Source organism: Paralichthys olivaceus, chromosome 15, assembly GCF_024713975.1.
Source record: "Paralichthys olivaceus isolate ysfri-2021 chromosome 15, ASM2471397v2, whole genome shotgun sequence".
In the NCBI taxonomy this organism is placed as follows: domain Eukaryota; kingdom Metazoa; phylum Chordata; class Actinopteri; order Pleuronectiformes; family Paralichthyidae; genus Paralichthys; species Paralichthys olivaceus.
The window spans coordinates 13,051,671-13,075,936 of NC_091107.1; the positions used below are offsets into that span (position 1 = coordinate 13,051,671).

At 39.6% G+C, this 24,266-nt stretch overlaps 2 protein-coding genes across 4 annotated transcripts; both read right to left on the bottom strand.

Annotated features, from left to right (window-relative positions):
• Positions 1 to 1,538: 1,538 nt before the first annotated feature.
• On the bottom strand, positions 1,539 to 14,079 carry arhgap31 (Rho GTPase activating protein 31). 2 transcript variants are annotated; one of them, XM_020085364.2, is made up of 12 exons: positions 13,584 to 14,079; positions 10,273 to 10,375; positions 9,723 to 9,867; positions 7,912 to 7,994; positions 7,699 to 7,806; positions 7,424 to 7,566; positions 7,090 to 7,297; positions 6,883 to 7,004; positions 6,677 to 6,733; positions 5,920 to 6,549; positions 5,664 to 5,812; positions 1,539 to 5,315 (listed from the first exon to the last, which is right to left on the bottom strand). In XM_020085364.2, the coding sequence occupies exons 1-12, from the start codon at positions 13,681 to 13,683 to the stop codon at positions 3,246 to 3,248; spliced, it is 3,918 nt and encodes a 1,305-aa protein (XP_019940923.2). In that variant the 5' UTR covers positions 13,684 to 14,079; the 3' UTR covers positions 1,539 to 3,245. The 2 variants fall into 2 exon arrangements, with proteins under 2 accessions (XP_019940923.2, XP_069395731.1); XM_069539630.1 differs by having other exon boundaries at positions 6,883 to 7,001; positions 13,584 to 13,853.
• A 3,017-nt stretch (positions 14,080 to 17,096) lies between these two features.
• b4galt4 (UDP-Gal:betaGlcNAc beta 1,4- galactosyltransferase, polypeptide 4) lies at positions 17,097 to 24,257 on the bottom strand. 2 transcript variants are annotated; one of them, XM_020086218.2, is made up of 7 exons: positions 23,924 to 24,257; positions 22,495 to 23,039; positions 21,748 to 21,980; positions 20,907 to 21,094; positions 20,604 to 20,726; positions 20,376 to 20,480; positions 17,097 to 19,512 (listed from the first exon to the last, which is right to left on the bottom strand). In XM_020086218.2, exons 2-7 carry the CDS (start codon positions 22,754 to 22,756, stop codon positions 19,383 to 19,385), a joined length of 1,041 nt encoding a protein of 346 aa, XP_019941777.1. In that variant the 5' UTR covers positions 22,757 to 23,039; positions 23,924 to 24,257; the 3' UTR covers positions 17,097 to 19,382. The 2 variants fall into 2 exon arrangements, with proteins under 2 accessions (XP_019941777.1, XP_019941778.1); XM_020086219.2 differs by lacking the exon at positions 23,924 to 24,257 and adding an exon at positions 23,644 to 23,781.
• Between the last annotated feature and the right edge of the window lie 9 nt (positions 24,258 to 24,266).

The window sequence follows — 24,266 nt, forward strand, 5'->3', positions numbered from 1 at the left end:
GTCGAAAAATAATGAACTGCACTGGCATGGAAGTGACCTCTGGAAGCGCCAAGGCTGCTTCACAGTGAATGACTCTGAATGGGATTTCGGTCCAAAATATTACTTGTGACATTTGGATGAAATTACAGTTGTTCTTTGGCGACTGGCACCTGCACTCAGTCCACATGTGGACTCAGCTGAGACTGGAAAACTGGGGATAGGGACATACCTGGTCACTGGGGTATATGGATGTATCCAGGTTAAAAAAAAACAACTAAATTTAATTTGATTTTAAAATAAAGATATGTAATCAAATAAAGTTGCAAATAGTTTTTTTTTGCACCATGTACTGTATGTTTGTGGATTATTTGAAACTAACACTTGTTGTACATCATGTCTTGTATGTGCAGCCCAATTACTGTGCGTCCCTCTGTATCAAAGGAAACGAGTGCCAAGGAAGATTTTCAAATATACAGCTAAATTTCTCTGCACTGACTTAATTCTGCGTTTGCAATATGGAATCATGCAGTTCAAAGTAAACTGACTGAGAGGCATGTGCAAGTTCTTGGATGGAAGGAGGGTGGGAGGGTTACACGCACGCCCTTCGCGTGCACAACCCACGCGTAACCCCCCTTCACCAACACAAAGACGCAGCACATGTTGGAGCATGACGCACAGAGCGCTGGTGTTTCAATCTTCAGATAAACAGGTGATCAGACACAGTGATCACGCCACAGTGTGTGTTGAGTAGTTGCAGTATTCTCCATGCAGACTTACCTGAAGCACGCTCACTGTTGCCAGCGTCTCTCTCTGTGTATCCTGCACTTTGGTGGCTTGTTCAGATCCCGCAGTGTGGAGCAGGAGCGTCATCTGGTGGTTAAGACCATATTCAGTCGAGCAACATGCACCTGCACAACCATGCTTTGGTGAGTTCTGAATAAGAATTGAAATAAGGTGTTAATACTGAAGCCAAAAACAGTATTTTGCACAGTAACATACTGAAAGCAAGAGCAAAAATAGCAAGCAAAGCTGCTGGTCCATAATACAGCACATGAAGAGATCTGATCTCCAAAGGGCCCCATCCCTCTTGGGGGCCCCTTGAATGCTCCTCATTCACACAGCAGCAGCACAGCGTCCTTTATCTCGCCTCTCTCGCTGAACTGCTCTCTGAAGGATTGTATGAAGGTTTGGAATTTCTCTTAACTCTGAACTGAGGAAAAATAGGCAGAAGTTATTGAATCAACATTTTGACTATAACCAACACATACAAATATACAGCTGCCTGCATAAGTCTATGAAAAAGTAAGTAGTTTTAGGCCTACCTGTAGTTTTCTATGTTATGAAGCTTTTTTCGAAAAATTACTGAAACCAGACTTTGCTATAAGAAAAAGTACAATCAGTTAATACAATACAATAAATAAGTTCTTATTTGATGGGACGGCAGTCAAAGATATAATAGTAACACAATACAGTACATCTGATTGTCAAAGGAAAAACATTTAACAACCAATGGGTTGCATTATATGTGTCAATGAAAGTAGCATGTTACCAGAACCAACAACTTTTATACATTTTTATTCTCATAACTTTTGTTGTAACAGAATCCATGTGTCTTATCTATCAACAAGTTTGCAAACGGTCAAAAAACAATTATAAAACGCCAACCTCCCCATTAGCATCCAAACTGTTTTTGATTAACAGTTTGATCATTCATCCAACTTCTACAACATCCAAATCTATTTTTTTTAAACTGTAACCTTCCAGAATATCAGAACTATCTTACATGTATGAATTACATCAGTTACAAAGAAAATACTGCAAACCTGGAGATCCTGTCTGACTCAAAGCACCATCAAGGTCCCAACACATTGAATACAGTCAGTGTGCACAAAGTCCAGTTTACTGTCACGGCAGCTCCTGGACTTCACCTTTCAAAAAATATCATAAACACAGTTTTTTTCCTCGTTAACTATAATACTGGTTTATCAATGTTGTCAAAAACACAAAAAACGGCAATAAAACAAAGCAATTACAGAAAATAAAGAGACATGTTAAAATCCTTCTGTGGGTAAATACTGTTAATTAAACATCTGATATATTTAAATCAACAAAAATCAATTTAAATATTAGTTAAGAAAATTCAGTGACACCAGCTCAACACAGAAGCAGTACAATACATCATCAGTATCAAGTTTACCTTAGTTACTGGGTTGGGATAAATCTTCACACATCTTCATAAAACTGTTTACGTGTCAGTTTATCATTTGCGTTTACTATATTACACACTTCCTGTATTTAGAGTTCCTGTTTTGTAAAGACGTCAAAATCAGATACAGTATAAAAATAAAGGTTCCTGTTCATACAACAGAACAACATTAAACTTAGGTTTTATTGTTTAGCTGAACAAAACAAAGGTTTACATTTCTGTCAGGGGGCTGCTGTGGCTCAGGAGGTAGAGAGGGTCGTCGGTTCGATCCCCGGCACCATCAGTCTGTGTTCAAGTTTCCGAGGACAAAATACTGAACAACATATTGCCCCTGATGGCTGTGCCAATTTCTGTAGTTTTACTTGAAATGTATTTTTAAAAAACAATATTGGTATTTTTACTTAAAATGTGCATAGTTTCAAACCACAGAAAAAAAACTAGCAAGGGTGTTGACTCTAAGATTTTGACCTCCAGCGAGGAGAAGGTTATAATTTTACCACTGTCAGTGTGTCTGTTGATTTCCAGTATCTCAGATATACAGTAACTTTGAAAGAGCAAAGCGAATGTCCGTCACTTTTAAAAACATCAATTTATGCATGTCAGTAGTGCTGAAACCATTAGTCGAATCAAAGAATATTCAATTGACTAGTAATTCTTCTTCGATAATAAACTGCATATGTTGCTGCACAGCTGCATCAATATGGCCTCTGAGAGACTAGGATTAAAATGTTTTTTTCTTCTATTTTCTGATATTTTGTAGATCAAAAAAACAATTCATTAAATAATTGAGAAAATTCTCAGCAGATTAACAGAAATCATTAGTTGATTAAACATCATGGCTCCCACAAATTGTTCTCCAATACTGTTTTTTTGCTTAATGACTCAGTATTTTTAACTTTAACTTCATCTCTTAAGAAATGTTTTAATCATATCCAACAAAACCCTTTGACTTACAACAATATCACCTTCCTGTCAGTTTATACAATAAATCTATATATATAATTATATACTGTATCTATTTACAGACACCCAGTCTCATTATGGGTGACTGCACCTCCAGTCACTCAATCTGCCTGTGGCTCCTGCTGTCAAATATCATGGAGCGTCTCTGCGGCTGGTAGAAGCAGCTGGTAGATGTTTCCAGTCTCTGCCCGCTTTTTGGAATAGTCATTTTGTTTTGAAGCGAGATCCCCTCAGCCGTCCTGAAATTCTCGGCCATCTCTTTAGAGAAGACGTTCGGCGCTGATGCGTCGTTCAGGCCCCTGAGGGATGAGAGGAGTTTGCTGTCGTCCCCTGACGGTGGGTAGTCCATGATGGGAAACGGAGGGCTGAGCAAGATGAGACTCTGAGGTCTCTGTCTGTTCCTGAAGGAAGGCCTCTGTAAAATGTTCCCTCTGCTGGGTCTGGGGCAATCTACGAACACTTCCAGACTGGGAGCGTGTCTCCGTGTTATGACCGGCAGTTCTGGAGTGGTTTTCACAGCCTCTGCAGATTTCTCAACATTGGGGTGTTTCTGTTGTTTGGGAGCAGGCTCTTTATTCTCCAGCTCCTCCTTTAGATCCGACATCACCTGAGGAGGTGCAGGACTGATTTTCTCTGCGCTCATTTTGGGATATTCCTTTTCCTGTTGCTTCAATGCATCAAAATCCTTCTCGTGTCTGGAGTGAGGTATCTGACTGAACTGAACCTTCGGAGGGATGACAGGCACGGCTTTGGCCTGGCATGTTTTTATCATGAACGCTGTTCGCACTGATGACACGCTGACCGGAGCCGAATTTCGGCGTAGAGGCGCCTGTCGATCGTTCAGAAACAACTCCAACTCCGAGGGAAGCCCATTGTTTACAGTCCCACACGAGCTGATTAATCCTCTGTGACAAGATGAAAACTCTGAGGAATTACGGTTCTGCTGATTAGAAATGTCTCTGATGCATCTATACCCCAGGTCTAAGTTAAGTGAACATGGTCTGTGTTTAGAAAAGCTATTCTCCTCTCTTTTCTCTGGAGCTGCTGCCTCGTACGACATCTGTCTGTAAAACCTATGAGATGAAACTGTGTTCTTCTGTTTTGCTGTGCTGCATTTTCCTGTGTGTGTCTGTGTTGCGTTAATGCTGTTCACATTGACCCGTGTGGCTAATGATGGCACATACATCCATTTACTTTCAGGCTGGGAACTGGACGTTTGTGGGATGGCTCCTGGGGAGCGTTCGTTGCTCTTACAGGCAGATTGTTTGCTGTTATCGACCGAAGGAGGTAAAATCTTTCCGTCCTCAGAGCTCAACGTTTCTCTACAAGGGTAGAAGGGAGACAGCTGGTGGAACAACTCCTCCACGTCAGGTGAGTGCAGAGGACTGGTCACCCATTGCTTGTTGGAGCTAAAGTCCTCCCAGGGCTCCACTAGGTCCAGCTCCTCCATGTTTCCTGTGCATCCATCGTCATCGTCAAGGTGTAGCAGCTCCAAGGCTTTACGTCTCTCCTCCAAACACACGGAAAGCCTCTGGATCGCCTCCACCTCCGACATCGCAATCCGCTTTGCTCCATCACAGGGGATTTTTTTGTCTACATGCAGAATTCCATGTTTCTGTGATTTGTCTGCATCAGCTGCTCCTGAAACGCCTCTGATTGTTGGAGCATCCTTTGTTGTCGGAGGAGTCACAGATTTATCTAAACCTGTTTCTGATAAAGCAAGTTGGCTCCTCTTGGTGTGCGCTGGCTCCTCTTTGTCCGAGTGTGGAGCTCCTCGATGCCGAAGCTTCATCTCTTTCTCTCCCACCAGGTTAGCAGGGCAGACGTTTCCTGTGCTTCCACCGACAAACACGTCAAAGTTTTTGTGAAGAGAAAACAAAATGTCAGACTCTGAAGGTTGTCTCTTTGCAGAGTCTGATCCAGTGGCGAACATGTGATCACTCAGAGAGGTATTTGAAGGCTGCTCCCTGCATAGCAAAGTCAGAGACGGAGAGCTGCGGCTTCGCTTCGACTTCACATCCATCGTCAACTTTGTGCCCTCACAAGTGCTCCTGGAGCTGAAGACAGGTTTGAAAGTCTCATCCAGGATGTCAATTTCAGGTTCGGTTATCTTCAGCTCCTGGTGGAGGTCAGACCACAGCTCGCTCCCAGTAGAACATCCTTTGTCCTGAGAAAGAATAAGTAATCAAATAAAAACAGTCAGTAATTAATCATTTAAAAAATCCTGATCATCTCTCTACACTGGTTTAAGACATTAAGTAAATATGTGGCTAAAATATATGATTAACAATGGATTTGAAAAATGTGTGATTTACAATTCAATAACGTTCAGTTCATATCCTACTTAAAATTTGGAATATTAGTATTTTTACCGATGGATCACAGTACTTTGATTGGACTTGGTTACACCTGAGAACCGGACGGACCAGTGATAAGTTTGACAGATGCTATCGTCTAACTTCATTCTGCTCCAGTGGCAGAACTGCTAACTGCACATTCACAACAAATGATTTACCAGTTGTGAAGCTATAGGCTGCTTGTGCAATTCTTTCCCAGGAGATGGCGCTGCATCTTCGCTTTCTCTCGCATTTGCAAGGGACAGCGGTTCCAGTTCAGAAGTGTTCATTCCTCCTTCACCTTCTGACGTCACTTCTTTGCTTGTATCTGAGGAAAAAGCAGGAATTGAAATGGTTTTCTTTGCATCATTACTTCTTACACATGGTTGACCTGAACAAGCCATTTTAAAATGTGATAGAGGAAGATGTGCTCACCCTCTGGTGGAGCTCCAGAGGTCAGCTCCTCTGTATTTTTCTTCTCCGTTCCTTCCTGCTTCTTTGGTTGCAGTTGGGGGAAAGTGTTGCTCTTTCCACTGTTGGCGCTCGGCTCCGAGGTCTCTTTGCAGGGTTTTAAAGTGGATGCCTTGTCCTTGGCATGGCCTCTGCATGGCGTGCTGTTGGAGCTGATAACAGCTGACACACGCAGGGGAACGGACACGGCAAAAGGCTCAGATATGTTGATGGCTCGCCTCTGATGCCGCGGTGAGGACTCCAGTGGGAAGAAGCTTCCTTGGAAGGAGGGCCGAGATGAGCTTTTATGGGAAGAGCCTGAGTACAACATCCTCCGATTCTTTGGAGAAGTGGGTTTGTACCCGCTGAGGTCGTCCCCTTTGAACACCTTCAGTTGCTCTGGCAGTGTCTTTTGAGGGGAGGCACCTGGTGAACCCTTTTGGTTTGTGCTAGAGCTCCAGCCACCTGTCGCTCCGGCAACTTTTTTCCCTTTTAACTCCCAGTTTTGATCATGGTCACTCAGGTCATAGTCTGATCCCAGTGTTCTGGATTTTACATCTGGAAGAAACATGCTGCCCGGTCCTCCAGCTGGACTGTTTCCTAGTCTATCATCATCTGCAGAGTGAAAATAACAGTGGAAGGATTTGATTATGTAACAGATGCAGCAATGCCATTTATTTTAAGGCATAGACATAGACATAGACTTTTCATGCAAATGAATATATGTAGGCTTCATCCACACCTGTTGGTAAAGAGCACAAGGACTCCATGCTCCTGGATGGACGTAGAGCTGCCTTTTCTGTTGGGAAAAAATAATAACCAAGTCACATTTTCTATTTTCATGGACAGGACACCATGACAAAAATCCTCCATACCCCTTATATTACAGTGGAATAAATTACTTAGTGACCTTTCCCTTGTATGTGTATGGCTGATCATTAACCTTACCTGCACTCCCTTGTGCTCTAATGAACACGCTGCCGTTCCGGCTCAGTTTTCCCTTTGAGTCCACAGACCTTCCCAGGTTGAAGATGGACTTCCACTTCTTCGATTTCCCAGAAAACTTTCTTCTACCAGACAAAGGGAGATCATTAAACTCTGCGCTTATTGTCACCTTGTCCTGAGAAATACACACAGTCATTAATCTTGTCATACTTGCTGTCTGATATGTCTATGACGGTGTGGTAGAGCGTGGCAGTGCTGGTGTCAGGAAGACTGTTCTCTCGCTGACGCTCTCTGTGCACAGGATGGTTTGGACCTAAGGAGCGGGCCTGAGCTTCTTCCAGGCTCATCAGTTTCATTGGCCCACACTGGCCACTGATCGGGAGCGTGGCGTACTTCTCCCCACACATTAAACTTGGTCCTAAAGAGGTAGAATAAGACCATGTTTTAACCCATTGGTTATAATAATGATTATGATAATAATAATCCAGGGGAGAATCAGCTGGTCACTTAGGCCTCCAAATCTCTAACAAATTATGGTTCCTACCTTCTTTGGGTTTGATTTGCACTGAATCACCGCTGAAGATCTGATCCGTGTTGTTTAGAATAAACTCGACCACTGACTGTTGTATCCGCACCTCCTGAAATGCCATGTCTCCGTTAGCAGATGACGTTTCGATGTTTTTGGATCTAAGAAAAAAAGAAGAGATGAAGATGTTGAAATCCTAACAGCTAATAAACCTCATCAGAGCTTTGAGAAATAACATTTCAACAACGAATGACCGAAAAAGAAGTCATCTGTGAAATGGAAACAAAACTCACCTTAACAGATTTGGAGCCCACACCAGGGCCAGGTTACGTGTGTGCATGTTTGTCTCAGTGCTTAACGTGGCGAGGTGGGCCAAGTGTTTAGTCAGGTACTCCAGAGTCCTGAGGACAGTTAATAAACACTTTTATTATAACATTATTATAAGAACAAGAAAACTGGACACATCAAATTCTGAGAATGAAAAAGGCTTTGGTAGAGAAGTGCACCTGAAGTGAGGGGTCGGCAGCTCTTTGATGATCTTCTGAATGTATAAAAGTCTCTCATGGTCCCCCTGGACAGAGACCACCTCCTGCATGTGAAACAGACAGATGTGCATGTCAAAGGAATTCACATCAGGGTTGGTAAAAATAATAGAACTATTTGGAGGACTGATCCCTGTTACAAGCCAGCAACATGTTTATTATCTCTTTCCAGGTAATGATTATGGATTACTGTGGATTGTGAAGTGGAATTTTCGGGTGAGGTGAACCACAAAATATGAGTGTGTGGTCTCTGCAGCTCTCTTGAAATTCTTGCTGATTATGATCTTTAATTTGTCTGCAAAACCAGCACACATTCCCTAACAATAACATAACATATAAGAGCTGGTTTTACCAGTTCACACAATCAACGCATTGACCGAGGCTCGCTACTCTGCTCTCCGTACTGGACAAATGTAAACAGACATGCTGGAGTGCGTGCAGTCAGACTAATGTGATTGAGCGGCACCATTTGCCGGTCATGTGTGAGGTCATCAACCTGTGCTATTGTGCAGTCGTGTTGTTTTGTCAAACGGCCTAAACACAAAACATAACCTAGAAATCACATATTTAATCCGAAAATGCTACAACTTAGAACAAAGTGTCAGACTGAATAAATGTGGAAATGAAAACACTGGTGTCATCCAGTACACGGCTTATCTCAGAACACTGGGTTCAGTCTTTCCAAAACAAGAAAGCTCTACAATCAGGCAACAGTGTCCCAGTATTATGTTTGTCTTCATATTACACCATGTGAGGAACTGACTTTTCCAAAAACACTGGACTACTTGAGTTTTCAGGCACAAGCAGCACGAGGTGTATGAATGCCAAGGTATGCAAATAGTCCAACAGGGTACAAAGAAAGCTTCACACAGAACACGAAACAGGTTTTACAGTTTGGTATTCCTGCTCCTCTCCCTAATGCCTGTGAAAAAAAATCTCTCTCACCCTGAAAATATAGCTGTGAATCTTCTCCCTACGATTAAATGTAGACGGTGTGCCTCCCCAAATTTAGGCCTTTTCAGTAAAATTTTGAAGAGATTTTACTTTTTGTGATGCTTTTAACACATTTGGTCCTGCGTTCTTCCAAATCTTAAAACCCCTTGTGAACCAGAAGGACCAGAAACTAAATGTTTTCATCTTAAAATCAGGCAACTTGGTAAAAAAGCACATCAGAACAGACCCTAGCAACAGAGCAGTCCACAAAACACACATAAAAGATAAAAAATATAATAAACCCTTCTCTAACAATCATGTCTCTCACAGTTCAGCTGACATCTTCTCATAGTGCTGTATTCTCCAGAGAGGAGATGAAAACAGAGGATCAATATTGAGCCAGAGAGCTGAGGTCACGCTCATGAAAGCTGATCGTAAATAAGATGCTGACACAAATATACTATATCATGTGGAATAGATGCTGCTCAGTCACTTCTAATGCTGGGGCTGCCTTGCTATGTGTAACTAATTATGTTTTCACCCCTGTTTTTCAACTTGATTTAACATTGCGAGGGGATTTGACATTTTTGTGGATTTCTAAAGAAACAACACAGACATTTGAACGAAAAGACATATTTAGAGGCTGGATATCCAAGAGTGTGCGTAAGGTGTGGCTGGATTTAATTTATGGAGACTCTCTGGGATTGATGGAGGTATGCCCTGTGTTGTGCTATTCTAGTTTGAGTTTGTAAAACATAAGTTTCGATTAAATCCAACATAAAACCGCAGGATTTTTCAACCTTTTTCAAACCTTTCTGAGTGAGACTTGAACGTATACTCACCGTGAATTTGCTGTACAGCTCATAAGTGAGCAGGGGATTGGGTAGCTCCCTGAAGTACAGCTTACATAAGGAACCCACACAGTGGATGTCCTGGAGGTACACTTCCTTTGTAAGGTCAGGGCACGCCTCAGAGCAGAATTCCTGCCTGCACACACACACACACACACACTTGGCTGAATTCTTTGATTGTTTAACACCCCTGCTAACTGCTGTTGCAGTGTGTGGATTGTTATAATGAACTTGATCCGGTTGACTGACATTGTTGTGGAACAAAGAAAAAAAAAAAAGATGGCAAAGAAAAAAGGGAACTCAATACTAATCTGAGAAAACATTATAACGCTAATTGAATATACTATTTATTTGGTGTACATAGATATAAAAAAAAACGGATTTACTAACATTTTATGGACATAATTGAGATACAACATCTGATCATAATGTAAAGTAATAACTATCATCAGATGTTAAATATCATCTACGACATGTCACAGCATCATCAGATAGAGTTACTACTGTTGTTTGTGGTGCAGCAAACATGTTGCGTGAGTACCTGAGACGCTGGATGTTTGAGGTGACCCCCGACAGCCTGTAGATCCCGTCCACAATCCCATGCTTCTCAATGAACTCTGCACATTTCTTCAGAACCTGCGGAACTGGAGTTACAATATTGTCATCAGTTTGAGAAACCTTTTCATTTCCTACACTGCACTTATATTTAACTCTTAAAAGCAGGAGAAGGAAACACTTTTAAAAGTAGAGATTCAGTGGAAACAATGCACATAATGGTTGACTTCATGGGTTTGTTCCACCATGACTGCTTTATATTCCTTAGGGTCGCTGATTGTAGGTGGACTTTGGCAGGAAGTTAAAAATGGTTTGTTTGTTTCAAAGGAAGGTTGACACACCCAGTCCTTGTAGCTGGTATTACTTACGACATTTCCTCTAATAGAAAACAGCTTTTGAAACGTTACCACCGACCCACACGGCTTTCTGAGCTACAGTACATCATCTCCTGCACACAACTGGTGTTTGGCCACACTCTCTTTAAAAATCTCAGCAGATTTAACTGTGGCTTATTCCAGAGCCTGTTGAATCACATGCTCGGATACAGTTTGAGCACAACTTCCCTTTCTGCTAATACTGAAAATAATAATTTATTGGAAATCAGTTTTACTTGGGGGGGGGAGCTGGTTCCTGCATGCACGCCTGGAAACAGAAACTGACCTTTGTGAGAATGGAGAGTAAACAGAGACGCTGACTTTGTTATATTTGTGATTTTCAAAAGCACAAGATCAGCACGCGTTCAGTGCTTCTGCTCAGCACAACCTTGATTAAATGTGGTTCAACAACATGAAATTCCTTTGAATTGCTCCTCTCATTTTCAGTCTCCCACAAACCATTAGTTTGACTCTAAACCTCTAAACATTAGAGTAATTACCTGGGTGCCAGTGCAGGTTTTAAGCCATTATATTAATAGTCACCATTATAAATATAACTCTTTCAAAGATAAAAATAATCATAATGCAAAACACACAACTGTTTAAGATTTTTTAGTGCTCCAGTTACAATTCTAAACCCTTTGTTGTCCTGAATTAACATTATTTAATTTTGTGATTTACAGGCTGAGACTAATAGATTTTTCTTTGGTAGTTTCTGTGTATTTTTAAAACTTAAAAATGCCACCGTCACGCAAACAGAAGTACAGCTCTCCACAAAATGAATGTGTGAATATTTTAGGCAGTGGTCAATCACTGCAGACCAAGAATCTTCCATTTACACACTGATGTCTTTGACTTAATTGGACTTTAAGTGACATGCCTGTGGTCAAATGTTGGACGATGAACAACTCTGTAGGCTTCACTTAATGTCTCTCAGTCTCACAGTGAGGGAAGATTTCTGCTTCTTGTAGCAGCAACAAAATACAGTTTGACTCTCATCTGATTTTTACAGATTTTATGATGCAACACAATAATTAAATAAATCAACGAGTGATGCAAGAGGATGATTCAAAGTTGATTCTCAACACAGACTAGGAATATGCAACAGATTATAACATCCACCGAGGAAGTTATGTTTTCACCCCTGTTGTTTGGTTGTTGTTTGTTTCTATGTTTTGTTTGTACCTAACATTATGCAAAAAACTACTGGACGGATCACTATGAAACTTGGTGGAAGGATGTGGTATGGGTCAGGGAAGAAGCTTTTTCTTTTTTGGAGTGAGATAGGGCAGTTCTTTTTATTTTTTCATTAATTTCCCTAGGAATCATTCATGGATCTTGATGAGAATCAAGCATATTTGGGGAACTAATATCTATGGGTGTGTGAAATTTGGTGCACCTTGATTTGAGCTGAAGGGAGCACTTTGGTCTAGGTGGAAGTACACCTTCTACTGAGTGCCATTCTAGTTTGTTTCTGCAGTTATGTTCAATGTACCGATAAATGCTGAAAGTGCAGATGCTGCTCAATGGTTCAAAAACCTCAGCTTTTCTAAAGATATGTTATTGCCGTATATGGACTAAAACACATCTAAAGATTCAGGGCCAGATACGACACCATTGTTCCACAGTTTCCTTCATCCTGAGGGAACATATGTGGGTATTTGCTGGTTTTAAGCGTCACTTTCTTCAAATTACCGTAGTTTTAAAACAATGACACGACACACATGCTATTCATAGAATTACATAATCGCGATCTTCTCGGTCTGTGTGAGACAGGAAGTCTGTGTTTCATGTCTTTTTTTAGGCCCATGAGAGATTTGGACTTTGTCACAGACTTTTAGTTTAGTAGATCACTCTTAGATGCTTCTATTTGTATTTCACTTTAATTTTACAAAGGTAAATAAACTCAATATCGAGGTCAGTATAGTAGCATTGTTTTGGATTTTCAGTGATGTTTTGATGCTACATGGGGACGTGCTCTTATTCTTCTGATCAGTATTTCTATTCCTGTTTTATTTCTGTTACGCACATTGAAAGACCTCTGTGTGTGATAATGCGCTTTACAAATAAATGAGCCTTGCATCATAAACACATCAGAGATTTAGAGAATAAGGGCATCATGTACATTTAATTCACTGCTCAGAATGTTCATATTTTAAAATAAAAAGGTTCTGATTTATCCAAAATGAACATTTACTTTTCCTCCAGTGAAAATGAGTCAGTGGATAATGTGTCTCCTGGACATCCATGACGAAGGGCTACGACTCATACCTCCTCCTCCTCACTTCCTGCACTGAAACGCCCCACCTCACACTGTGTCCACTCTAACAGGTCTGACTTAAAGTTATCCTCAACGCAGCTATTCATGAGCCTCTGCACGTGGAGCACTTGTATTTTCTCCCTTACGGATCATGGTTCTCCCAAAAAAAGTCACAGATGATGTTTGTAAGAACAGAACAAAGAATTCAACTACAGGAAACAAACAGGGATTAAAGGATCAAAAAATAGAAACCCCTCAAAGAAAACAAACCCACATATTTGGATTTTTATAATACGTTTGGTTTGTTTCTCCTCATGTTTTTCTCTCTCCTCATCATTTCTCATCTCTCAGCAACAGTGCCGCCTAGTCTTTTGTCTTTTGTCAGACACAAAAGTGGTGAAAGTCACTATAGTTGCTGTGCGAAATTGACACAAGAAAATGTAAGAGCCACACCCAAAGTCAGAAATGACCATTTAATACAGCCAATGGGTGAATGAATGGTCTTCCTATATATAAAACAAATGTACGCTTCGTATATAACAAACTCTGCATTTCTTATATGATAGGAGTCATATCTGATGAAAGAAATCATGTGCAGTATGATGAAAGCTGCTTCTAACAAGTGTTGTAATTTTTAGAAAAGGCAAAACAAAAAAGTTTTACCATCTTGTCCTGAGTTCTGGAGATGTTCTGTCAAGTCACAGCCGAACGCATTCTCACTTCCTTTCTTTTTCAACTTCTGCTTTGTCCCTTTATTCTTCATGTGGCTCCAGTTAGTTAGTCCAGATGATTACAATGAAAAGCTCCTTGACGGCACAGCGATCGATCCATATGACCCCGGAAAAAAAGCTTGAGCTTGTAGGTCAAAAAGCAGCGACATAGAAATCCCAGCATTCGGCTCCCAAAACTCCTGCATCCGCTCACAGTCTGACTGACCACCCTGTCGGAGGCTGAGAGCAGAAGTGACGTCACGTTTTAAACTTTTACGTCTTTCAGATTGCCATGATTTCAAGTGATGATCAGAGAAAAACACACGGTGTGGCTGCAGCTCGGCTGGGACGTGGCAGTCCACTGCGTTATCTCCAGGAGATTTGCAGAAACAGCATTAGAATCGGTTGGTTTCCTGTTGTTCTTTCACCCCCAGCCAGTCTCTCTCTCCCTCTCTGCTCCTTTTTTTTTTATCTCCTCCTCTTTTCCTTCATTCCACACAGTCTCCCCTTTTCACTGGTTTCTCTGTAGCTGAGGGGGCATCAAGAGACGCAACCCCCCCCCAGGGACATTAGTTTTTATTTTCATTCTGATTTCAACATTTTTCAAATATTCTAAGTTTAGAGGTGGATTCGTGGCAGTGGTGTGGCAGGGATTTTTGAAATGTTGAGACTGTGTGAAGGGGAGGGAAGTGAAGTGAGGGGAGGAGAACAGCTGACTTCTGTTTCTCTCCTGGTTTAAGAATTACTGACTCTTTTATCCCATTTTTTTTTCATGTGCCCAAACTCGGAGCTAACGGGAAAGCTGCTCTCTGCCTTCCTGAATGCTCCCTATGTATACAATTTCCTGTGCAAAGAGCCCGGGATCGAAAACAAAAACAGACGAGTTCTGAAGGAAGAGGGAAGTGGGAGGCGACTGAAGTGAGGGCCTGAAGGGCACAGATGGGAAATGGGGGGAAATCGGGGGGGGGGGGGGCACACATGGTTCTTGTTACTCACAGCTATGCATGTCATCTTTTTCTTTTCAAAAAGGGATAATAACTTTACAACAAACGCATAATTAGTGACAACATTAAGAAGATGTATGACTTATGTTCATTTTATAAAATAAATAAGACTTTCATTCAGTTCTGCAAGTATTTGTCACTTCCTGTGTGAGTAAATGTAATCCAATTACAATGGAGAGCACTGCATGAGAAGGATCATGTAAAACTCACAGTCTAGTGGTAATTTATTCCTCCAACATGTTGCCTTTGACAGTATCACTTTCATATGGACAATTACCGACCCTAAAACCAAATTATATAAATTGTGGTGTGAAATTTTACTGTCGTAAAATACTGAACTTTCCCTGAGATAATATATTAGGACCTAATCACTAATAATAGTGGGTCTACCGTTGCTGCTTAAACCATACTGCCAAAAGTAATTCACATGGTTTTAAACATATACACGTCTGATCCAAATCTGGTTTGGGTTTTGACACTTCCTGGCCTCAAGAGGTGAAAGCAGGTGCCAGTAGATTTGATGCTTCTGATCTCAAACAATTCCTCCAATGCATCATTAAAAATGTCTAAATTGCATATTCAAGTGATGCTTTCGACTTAGTATATAAATACCTTAAATGATAGATTTTTGTCAACTTCAGGGCAGTGGAAAGTAGCTGTCTGTTTCAGCTCTGTTTTGGTCTCTAACTGAGTTTTCGTGCAAAAAACGACAGTGAGAAACAATTGAGTGAAGGATGAGAGTAACATTGTGCATCTGAAAATCTAAAAGATAAAATAAAAAGAGCAGTATAGAGATGAGAAAACCTCCAGGGCTGAGTGATCCCTCACTACCAGTTCAGATATAAGTCATCATACGATTTACAAATATTCATTTAGCAGCTTGAATGTATGTTGTAGTTTCTTGTTTTCTCAAAGTAGTCTACTTGGAGTTAAGACAGCATCCATCTGCTTTATCTGCAAATTCCTATTCAAGATAATGGGGGTCATTGGTGGGGGTGGGAACTGGTGGGGGTGTATTTGAAATGCAGTAGCTTAAAGGAAATGCAACAAACACAAACACACATCTTCATATGTGCTGGCTCTGTTGAGTTTTCAGTTGAACTGACCTGCTTGGATCAACCACTGAAAGGATGCTGGATCTTCTTGCTGTACAGTAGAATCACAGAGCTCCCGGGCTGTTGTGAAATACTGCAACACAATAATTGAACATTGTCAAGCACGGTTGCTAAATCAGTTTTTTAAAAAGCTTAGTTTCCAGCCAACAGTTAAATCTTTAGCAAACGTGTGATTTCAAAATTCAACCAGCACCTTTGGACGTGTAGTTAAAGTCTGGATTGTATATTCAGTTTGAAGCTCTGTTGAGCTCCTTGCTGTTGTAAATAATGATGTGAACATGGCGCTGGTGAATTCTTACATTCAGTTTACTATATTTACAAGATGGAACAACACAGTACATATTGAGACAACCACTGAATACTTCTTGTAGTATTCAAGTGTTCTAACTTGCAGAGTCTTTGTTTTTGTGCTGAAAGTATTTTGTGCATGTCACATGTGAGCTACACGACCAGGCTCAGCCTCGACAAGACAAAGCCTTCTTTCTGCACCATAGGAAGAGGAGATGACATCATTCTGTCCATCCCGCTCTTTCTTTGCATACTGGTTTAAAAAAATCTGTGACGTTGAGAAGACGTTTCATTGTATCCGAGTAACAAGGGGTTGTTCTTTGTCCTTACTTTTAGTACATGTTCTCAGAGTGATGCAATGTCTTGCAGATCTGCAGCATAATTCCTCTTCTGCTAATGTGAGGGAATGGAAATGATGAGAAACTGACAAAACACATTTTATGAATGCGATATTGTTGATTTGAAGATGAATTTAATACATTTTAAAGAAGGCGTTACTCACCAAGATCGAGCAGATCTGTCAAACCAGGACTTGTGAATATGAACCATGCACACTTGCACTGTGCCAGCACATCAGTTATTAAGTTAAATTCAAGTGAGATTTTCCCCTTGTAATTTTATGATTACCTTTTAGCTCAACTGTAGTTTCACAAAACACATGGAGTCAAATTTGATGTGTTACAAACACCTAATAAAATGACAGAATAATAACAAATGTATCATTGCTCTGATTCTAACAACTAATATACTGTATTCAGAACTTACAGATCTACTGATTTCAACAAAAACTAGATAAATCCCCTCAAAAACCTTCAGGATTTTTCCATTAGTGTGTTGTTTAGTTATGATACTGTGAACTACTTGTCAGTTACTTTTGTACTAACACTGTGATATTCAGGTGCATCTCTATTCAGATTCAACCAAAACTGTGTTATCAAAACTATAGATGCTTCCACTGCAATTTCAATTAACAATCAAAATTACAGAATACTAAATATTTTATATCTTGTCCTTGGCAGAGGAAACCTCTGCCCTAAAACACATGAAACCACAAGTTGATTGATAAGAAAAATACTAGACCATTTATTTAATCTGTGTTAAAGAGAAAATAATCCTATTGGGAGTGTAATGCATAATCTCCACCTCTAACATGATCAATGTTCTCTCTTCAACACAAACAAACATGTCAAATCATCCAAACATACATTCAAACCTTCAAACTCAATCAAATGAAACTCTCAAACAGTTAATATGGCATCCATTTGAATTTCATACAATTATTCATATAAATTATAGAATGTAATTTTAAAAATGTCAGTGAAATGCTTGATGCTACATCACAACCACGACCTTGCTCGGTTGTGATCATTTTACAAAGGAAGTTGTAGTTTTATCTTGTGCACTTAAGAATTTTTTCACTTACAAAAGTTTTGAACAAGTAGAAAAGAATGCATTTGTTCGGGAGTGGAGGAATAATCGTGAAATGAACAGACCATCAGGCTACTTTCTAATACTTGAAATGTACAACAATGGTAACAACATACTGCAGATTTAAGAGTCGTTCAGTTGATAAAACAACTCACACAAACAGAACATGTCTGTGTGTGTGGAATTATAAATTAGAGCAGCTGTAGTTGCCATGAAGCTCTAATTGAAAAGTAAGGAATATGAAAATTTAACAGGTGGCTTAAGTTTACTTAAATTTTAAACCATGTCAGTAATATTGCTCATTTGCAGTAAATAAAGTAAAAACATAATGTAGTTGTAACATACCAGCAGCTACACTAGGTTAAAAATACATTTTACTGATTAACAGGTTTGATATGTGTGTATCAGACACATAGCATGCAGTGATCAAAGCATTAGTGTGCAAATTATCCTCCACTGTCTTCACATGTGATGAGAGTAAAAATACATTGACAGTCTCAAAAGTTAACAATTATCATTAAAAAAAAAAAGTTGAACTAATAAATAAGAATCCACCACCCATTAATATCTGCTTCAAAATCAAGCATGTAAGGCCTTGCACAAAATAAGACATGCAGTATAATAAACAACCTTATCATAATGGCTCTAACATGGACCAAAACATCCAAACATGGTCGTTCTGTAAAGCAGGCCTGTTTTCTTTTTAAGTTGGTGATGCTCAAAAAATGATTGAGGTTTATTTCTTTTTTATTTCACTGTGAATATAACCTACATTGTGATACCAATAACTTTTTTCAACATATTTAACTGAATATCACTCGATAAGATCACCGTTTATTATTATTGCTTATGCTGCTTGAGTTTCTTTTCTCAAAGATAAGCTGCACAATTTCAATGTCACTATATAATATATTATTACGACCAGGTTTTAGATGAGGACTCTGAATATTTTGTATTATTATGATTTCTAGAATTTCACTTTGTCCACCATGAATAAACTCCAGAAATCTTACAATACAGATGATGAGGATAATTTAAAGCTAATTTAGATTAGTTCATGTATTTTTTTAATTTGGAAATAAAAGGTTATGTTTATTGACCTAAAAGAAAAAGCCTAACAACATTTCTGTGCTTCAACACCGTAAAACAAAAAAAGTGCAAAGTGTATGGTTACTAGATTAGAGTATTGCTATGTTGCTGTTAGTTGGTGTTCCTGCCATCTGGTGGTGAAAACTCAAATTATGTAGCTTTAATGCACCAGTTTTAACTTTACCTCAGATTACACGGAGTCTACAGTTTATCATGAACATGTCAATTTGAAATAAATCATCTCTACTAAGGTATGATTCAAACTTAAACATCAACTTCCTCTTACAGACTGCTAACCAACACTAGTGTTCGGTTATCTAGCTCAGGCAAAATAGGTGAAACCACACTTGACTGTGAGTTCCATGTATCCAGAGAATGAAGTGCACAAAATACACACAGTGTTACAGGACTTTAGACACAACATATCAGCATGTTTCACACTGTGATATATCAGGAAGGCAAATAATAAGGCATATGCATGAATTAATGTAGATATGATGAATATCTATGACCAATTTCTTCATTTGATCTACATCTATATATCAGTTTTATTTATTCATTTTCTGCAGGATGCTCCGACTCATTATGGAGAGAGCCCGGTTTTAATATGAAAGAAAGGAGGAAGCATGATATGCAAAATTATTGTGAAAAGATGTACCAACTAATGTGGGTACCACTATTTAATGAAAACTGAAACTGTGTGCATTTTGTGTGTTGATTGTGTTTTATAACTGTAGCAGATTTTCTGCACTCAGCCTGGTATAGTGTATACAATAAATCATAAAATATTTTTGGTCAGAGTAGGGCTTCCAGTTAGAAATCTTAACTCTATGGCTTACCAATGTCCACAGTCATATTCACATAAAGAGGCAGCCTCTCGACTGACAAAGTCTTATATGAGCAGCTGTTGAGTCCATCCTTTCTCCAGACCTGCCGTGTTCGTCCTAACAACCTCATCCTGAGAGAAAACAAGAACAGAGCTTATGCAAGAGATGAAATTTACAGCACAAAGGATGAATAACCTTTTTACCAGGATAGATTTCTAAGTTATTTTTCTATCTCAGAAAAATAGGATTTGTTTTTAGGGTTATATACATATACTATGACAGAGTAATATGGTTATATTTAAGAAAAAAACAGAGGTAGTCTTGATACTTATGATAATGTCGTGCTGATGAGCCAAAAGATATATTAAGTGTTTTGTCATCTGTAAAAGCTATTCTTAAGTATAACTTAAAGGTACAGTGTGTAGAATTTTGTGATATCTAGTGTTGAAATTGCATGTTGCAGCTGAACACCCCTTGTCTCACCCTCCCCTTCCAAACAAGAAGAAGAAGTGGTAGCCTTCAATTGTCATAACAACTCAAAAGTTTTTAGTTTGTCCAGTTTGGACGACAGTAAAAAACATGGCCGCCTCCACAGAGAGGACCCCCCTCCATGTAAATAGAAAGTATTTAAATATAAAGGACCTTTTCTGGGGTAAAGAAAACTACAATTCATACAGTTTAGATGAAACAAACTAGTGAAAATATCATTAGAGTTATACATTAAATTCTGCTAATAGTTCCCTTACACCGAAATCTTACACACTGGACCTTTAACAAGATGATCCACATTTTAATTTAACCCCCCTTTAAGGAGAGACCTTTGTAACTCCATCATAATATACACTTTTTCTTTTAAATTCGTGAAAACAAGAGAAAAAGAAATAATTAAAAAAACAGATTAAAAGAAAAAAATATAAAAAATGATCCTGCCAAGGCTCATATTTTACCCTATACTATGCTGAAACGAGCAGAAAACATTATCCAAATTACTGACCTGTCCTTGTTTATTTCATTGCCACTGTCCCGTTTGTGGAACACCATGGTATAGCGAGCTACATCAGTGGGCGGCCTCACTATCGTCATTTTCTGCAGCTCCACCCTACGTGAGACAGCAGATACATCCATCAGCGAGTGAATGAAGGAATATGCACCTTCATCAATCTGCTGCACACTGACACAAACAAACCCAAATGATTTCAAATTATTTCCACTTCTGTCTTACCTGATGCGAAGATCATCATCCTCTCCCCCCCAACCCCAGTAAGTGTTTGAGAATCCATTCACTTGCAGAAACTGTTCTTTGGTCATGGCTGTGACTCCTCCAAAATAGCCTTTGTAACGTAACCTGAGAGTTAAAGATTATGAAGAAGAATTACAGGTGGTCAATGTTTAGGCCTTTCAAGGTAATATCATCCCAGAGGAGACTGTCATCCGTTAATGCTCTGTTGTTTATTCACAAAGATAACATAAGGTTTAACTACTGACTCATAGCTTTACAGGAATTAACCCAAAGTCATATACTCACTTATATCCTGTGGCATTCCGACCAACCACCAAGTGTTTGGGCTGCTTGTCACAGACGTATAAATTGTGATCATTTTCAGGAACCAGGTCCACATCATGGAAGATAAAACAATCCCAGTTGTAGTCCTTCAGTGCCTCCAAATACCCAACATTTAATAACTTGGCACGGTTAAAGGTTTTAACGCCAGCCTTAAAAAAAAGGAAACAATAACATTATGGTCCGATATGAAACTGTGCAGTAAACTTCATAGTTGGTGTGTAAATGTTGAATCTTTTTTAATGCTGCAGCTGTTGTGTGCTCTGAACCTGCTACCTAAGCATACATGCATACTGCACCTGTTCTGTGGTTGCCTTCTGTTTACTTATAATAATCCCTTTATCTCCAGCACTGAGAACATGACTATTTGCTTTTGGAGTGTGAACATGTTTGCCTTCATTAGATTTTTTTAGATGTCTTGTTTTTTATGTCTTGTTCCAAGTTTGTAACTTTGTTTAGATAAATGCTATACAAATGCAGTTATTATTACTATTATGTCTCCACTAAAAAACACAGATATGAAAAATGGTGCCCGACAGATTTTTAATGAAGAGTAACAAAAGGTCTAATCAATGTCTGTTTTTACTTGCAGGTTTAATGTTTTATTTGCTTGATATTTTGTTATCTGAAACAAATAATTGATCATTTTAACTTAAACTTTAGATAAACTTTAGCAAATAAATTGGTAGGAAAAAACAAAGAAAAGCAATTACAAGCAGGAGCTTTAACTACGCCTAATCTAATTTAAACAATACCTAATAGTAAAAGTGTAATTATTAATGCATATGAAATTGTGGTAGAATACCTGCTGGATTATATAAATGGCGTAATGTAGTTGCTGCCTCTGCAGGAAGGGATGCAGGTGGTGCAAGAGGTAGAGGAGGTGTCTCTCTCGGTTGCGATGAGGGATGAGGATCGCTACGCTCTGCCTCGCCGTGCAACCCGGAGGCTCATACTGTCCCTCAGTCACTGCTTCATTCTCACTCTCCACGTCCTTCAGTTTGAGAGAGGATTCAAATGACAGCTTCACAGCTCCCTCTGCAGAAACAAGGTCATCCCATTTAAGCAGAAATATGAGACACAGGGGTGTGATCATCCTCTTTTAACACAGTGAGCAGATTAATTCACATTTGAATGATTATGTGCTGAATAGAGTAAAACATTTTCCACCTTTGTCATTTCAAGCTATTTCTTCTATTTCTTTTTTCTATGCAGAAAATATTGAAGTCAGACATGAAACACCCACAATTTTGCCTTTAAAATGTTGTCTGCCAACTTTTATACAATCTACCAGAACTAGCTATGAGAAACTAACCTCTGCTGTCGTCACCAAAGTTCAAGGGAATTTCACAGATTAATAATTCACCTAAACCTTTATCTGGTTAATTACACAACAGCTAACTTATCTACTTTACCAAGGGGAGAACTTAGAAAAAGAGAACATGGGCATCATAAACAAACAGATTTCATTGACTTCTCCTTTAACTAACAGAAACAAATCAAATTAACACACATGCACAATGATTTTGCCACCTCTTACTTCTATACTTACGTAGCAAAGGTGACTCCTGAGGGCATTCGCCTTTTGGTGTTGGAGTATTTGCGTGATCAGGTGTTGCTGTCCAAGAGCTGAGTTTATTCCTCAGAGTGTCTCCTTTGCCAAGAGTTTCTGTTGTGGCGGAGATCTCCTGAGTGGATTTCACAGTTTCGCCAGAAAAGGTGGCAATCCATGCCAGCACTGAAAGCGAGAGAAAGAGCAACAAAAAATACTTTGTCCTGCGCAAAATCCTGCACACAGGCGAACAGCAGCCCATAGCTGTTTGACTTTGCCAATGTGAGACACTGAAAGGGACAACAGTAGAGACTGTTCACTGGAGTTTAGGATATTTGATCCTTGTAGGACATTTCAGCAAAAATACTGACAGCCTCAGACTCCATGACCAGTCATCCCATGGCGATGGAACATGCTGCCGGTATGGACAGTCAATCGCTGAAATGATCACGGTGAAGAAAGCCAAACTTATCAAAGAAAAACCATTGTTGGCCCCTTGAAATCCACTTTGAGACGATAAGCCCAAAAATGTAGTTCTCCGAGATCTGTAAATTGATTGAGAGAGAAAACAAATGAGAATTTATGTTTTTACAGCATGATCTGATACTGCCACGTCTTCCTGTGCAACACAACACCATTACGTGACACGTTACTGTTTTAAAAAGAGACATTTACTTTTCATACAATAACAAAACACCAGATAAGATTTCTAATTCTCATAACAGCTACTGAAAAGGCTTCCTGAAAGGTAATGATATAGTCAGTAACTGTATATGTTATTATCCCATTGTCCACAGTGTAACTGAAACCTGAGCTGTGACAGCTGTTACCTCACAGGGAAGAGTTCAGCTGATTAAACAGGGAGGAAATGATCATTTAACTACACATCAATTCTTCTGATCTATCATCATCCCTGTAAAGCACCTGAGAACAGTGGCATCAGAAAACAAAGAGTCTGTAATTATCTGCGATAGGAAACACTGATCATGATCGCTGTTGGCTGGTTACCTGCGTGTCGATTAGTTACTCAGATGTATGATTGATCAGGATGAAGCCAAACTCAGCTGTGACCAAAACTACATTAAAACGCATGTTAGCGCTTTTTAACCCAACAAAACCCGTTAGCATAATAACATCAGCTCAACTGACCTGAGTAACCAACAGCAAACAAATAGAACGATTAAACACTGATCCTGTGATGTTCACTGCCATGTGTCGGCTGCCACATTAAGCAGGAAACCCACTGATCGTAACACCAAAGCTGTGACGTGTTTAAAGCTTTTCCCCCTCACACCAGGTCTCCATCACCCTGAAGCGTGGATGTTGTTTGGGGGACAGTTACATGCTAACGCTGGCTAGCTCTGGCTGGCTAGCCTCGCCGTGTTTTTTTAAAAGCAATTTATCAAAAACACTTCATCCGTGACATTACCTTCTTACATCGCTGTCAGCTCCTTCTCCTCCTTCTTCACCGTCCAACACGTCCAAGCTAGCTGCTCGCTAGCTGACGAGTGCGGATGTCGTTAAAGTTAAACTGTGAAATGCTGCACAAGTTAAACATTAGCTTTAGCCTGTAGCACAATGTGAGGGTGAACAGTTAACACAGCGGGACTTTATTTCAGTGAGACGCAGGAGCGATCGGTTCCTCCCTGACACGAGGCGTGGCTCGCTAACCTTATTTTGAACTAACGTTATCATCATCACAGGTTATCATAAGGCACAACACACCGTCAAGCCACATACACACACTCCTGCTCCAGCTTTTCAAAGTTAAA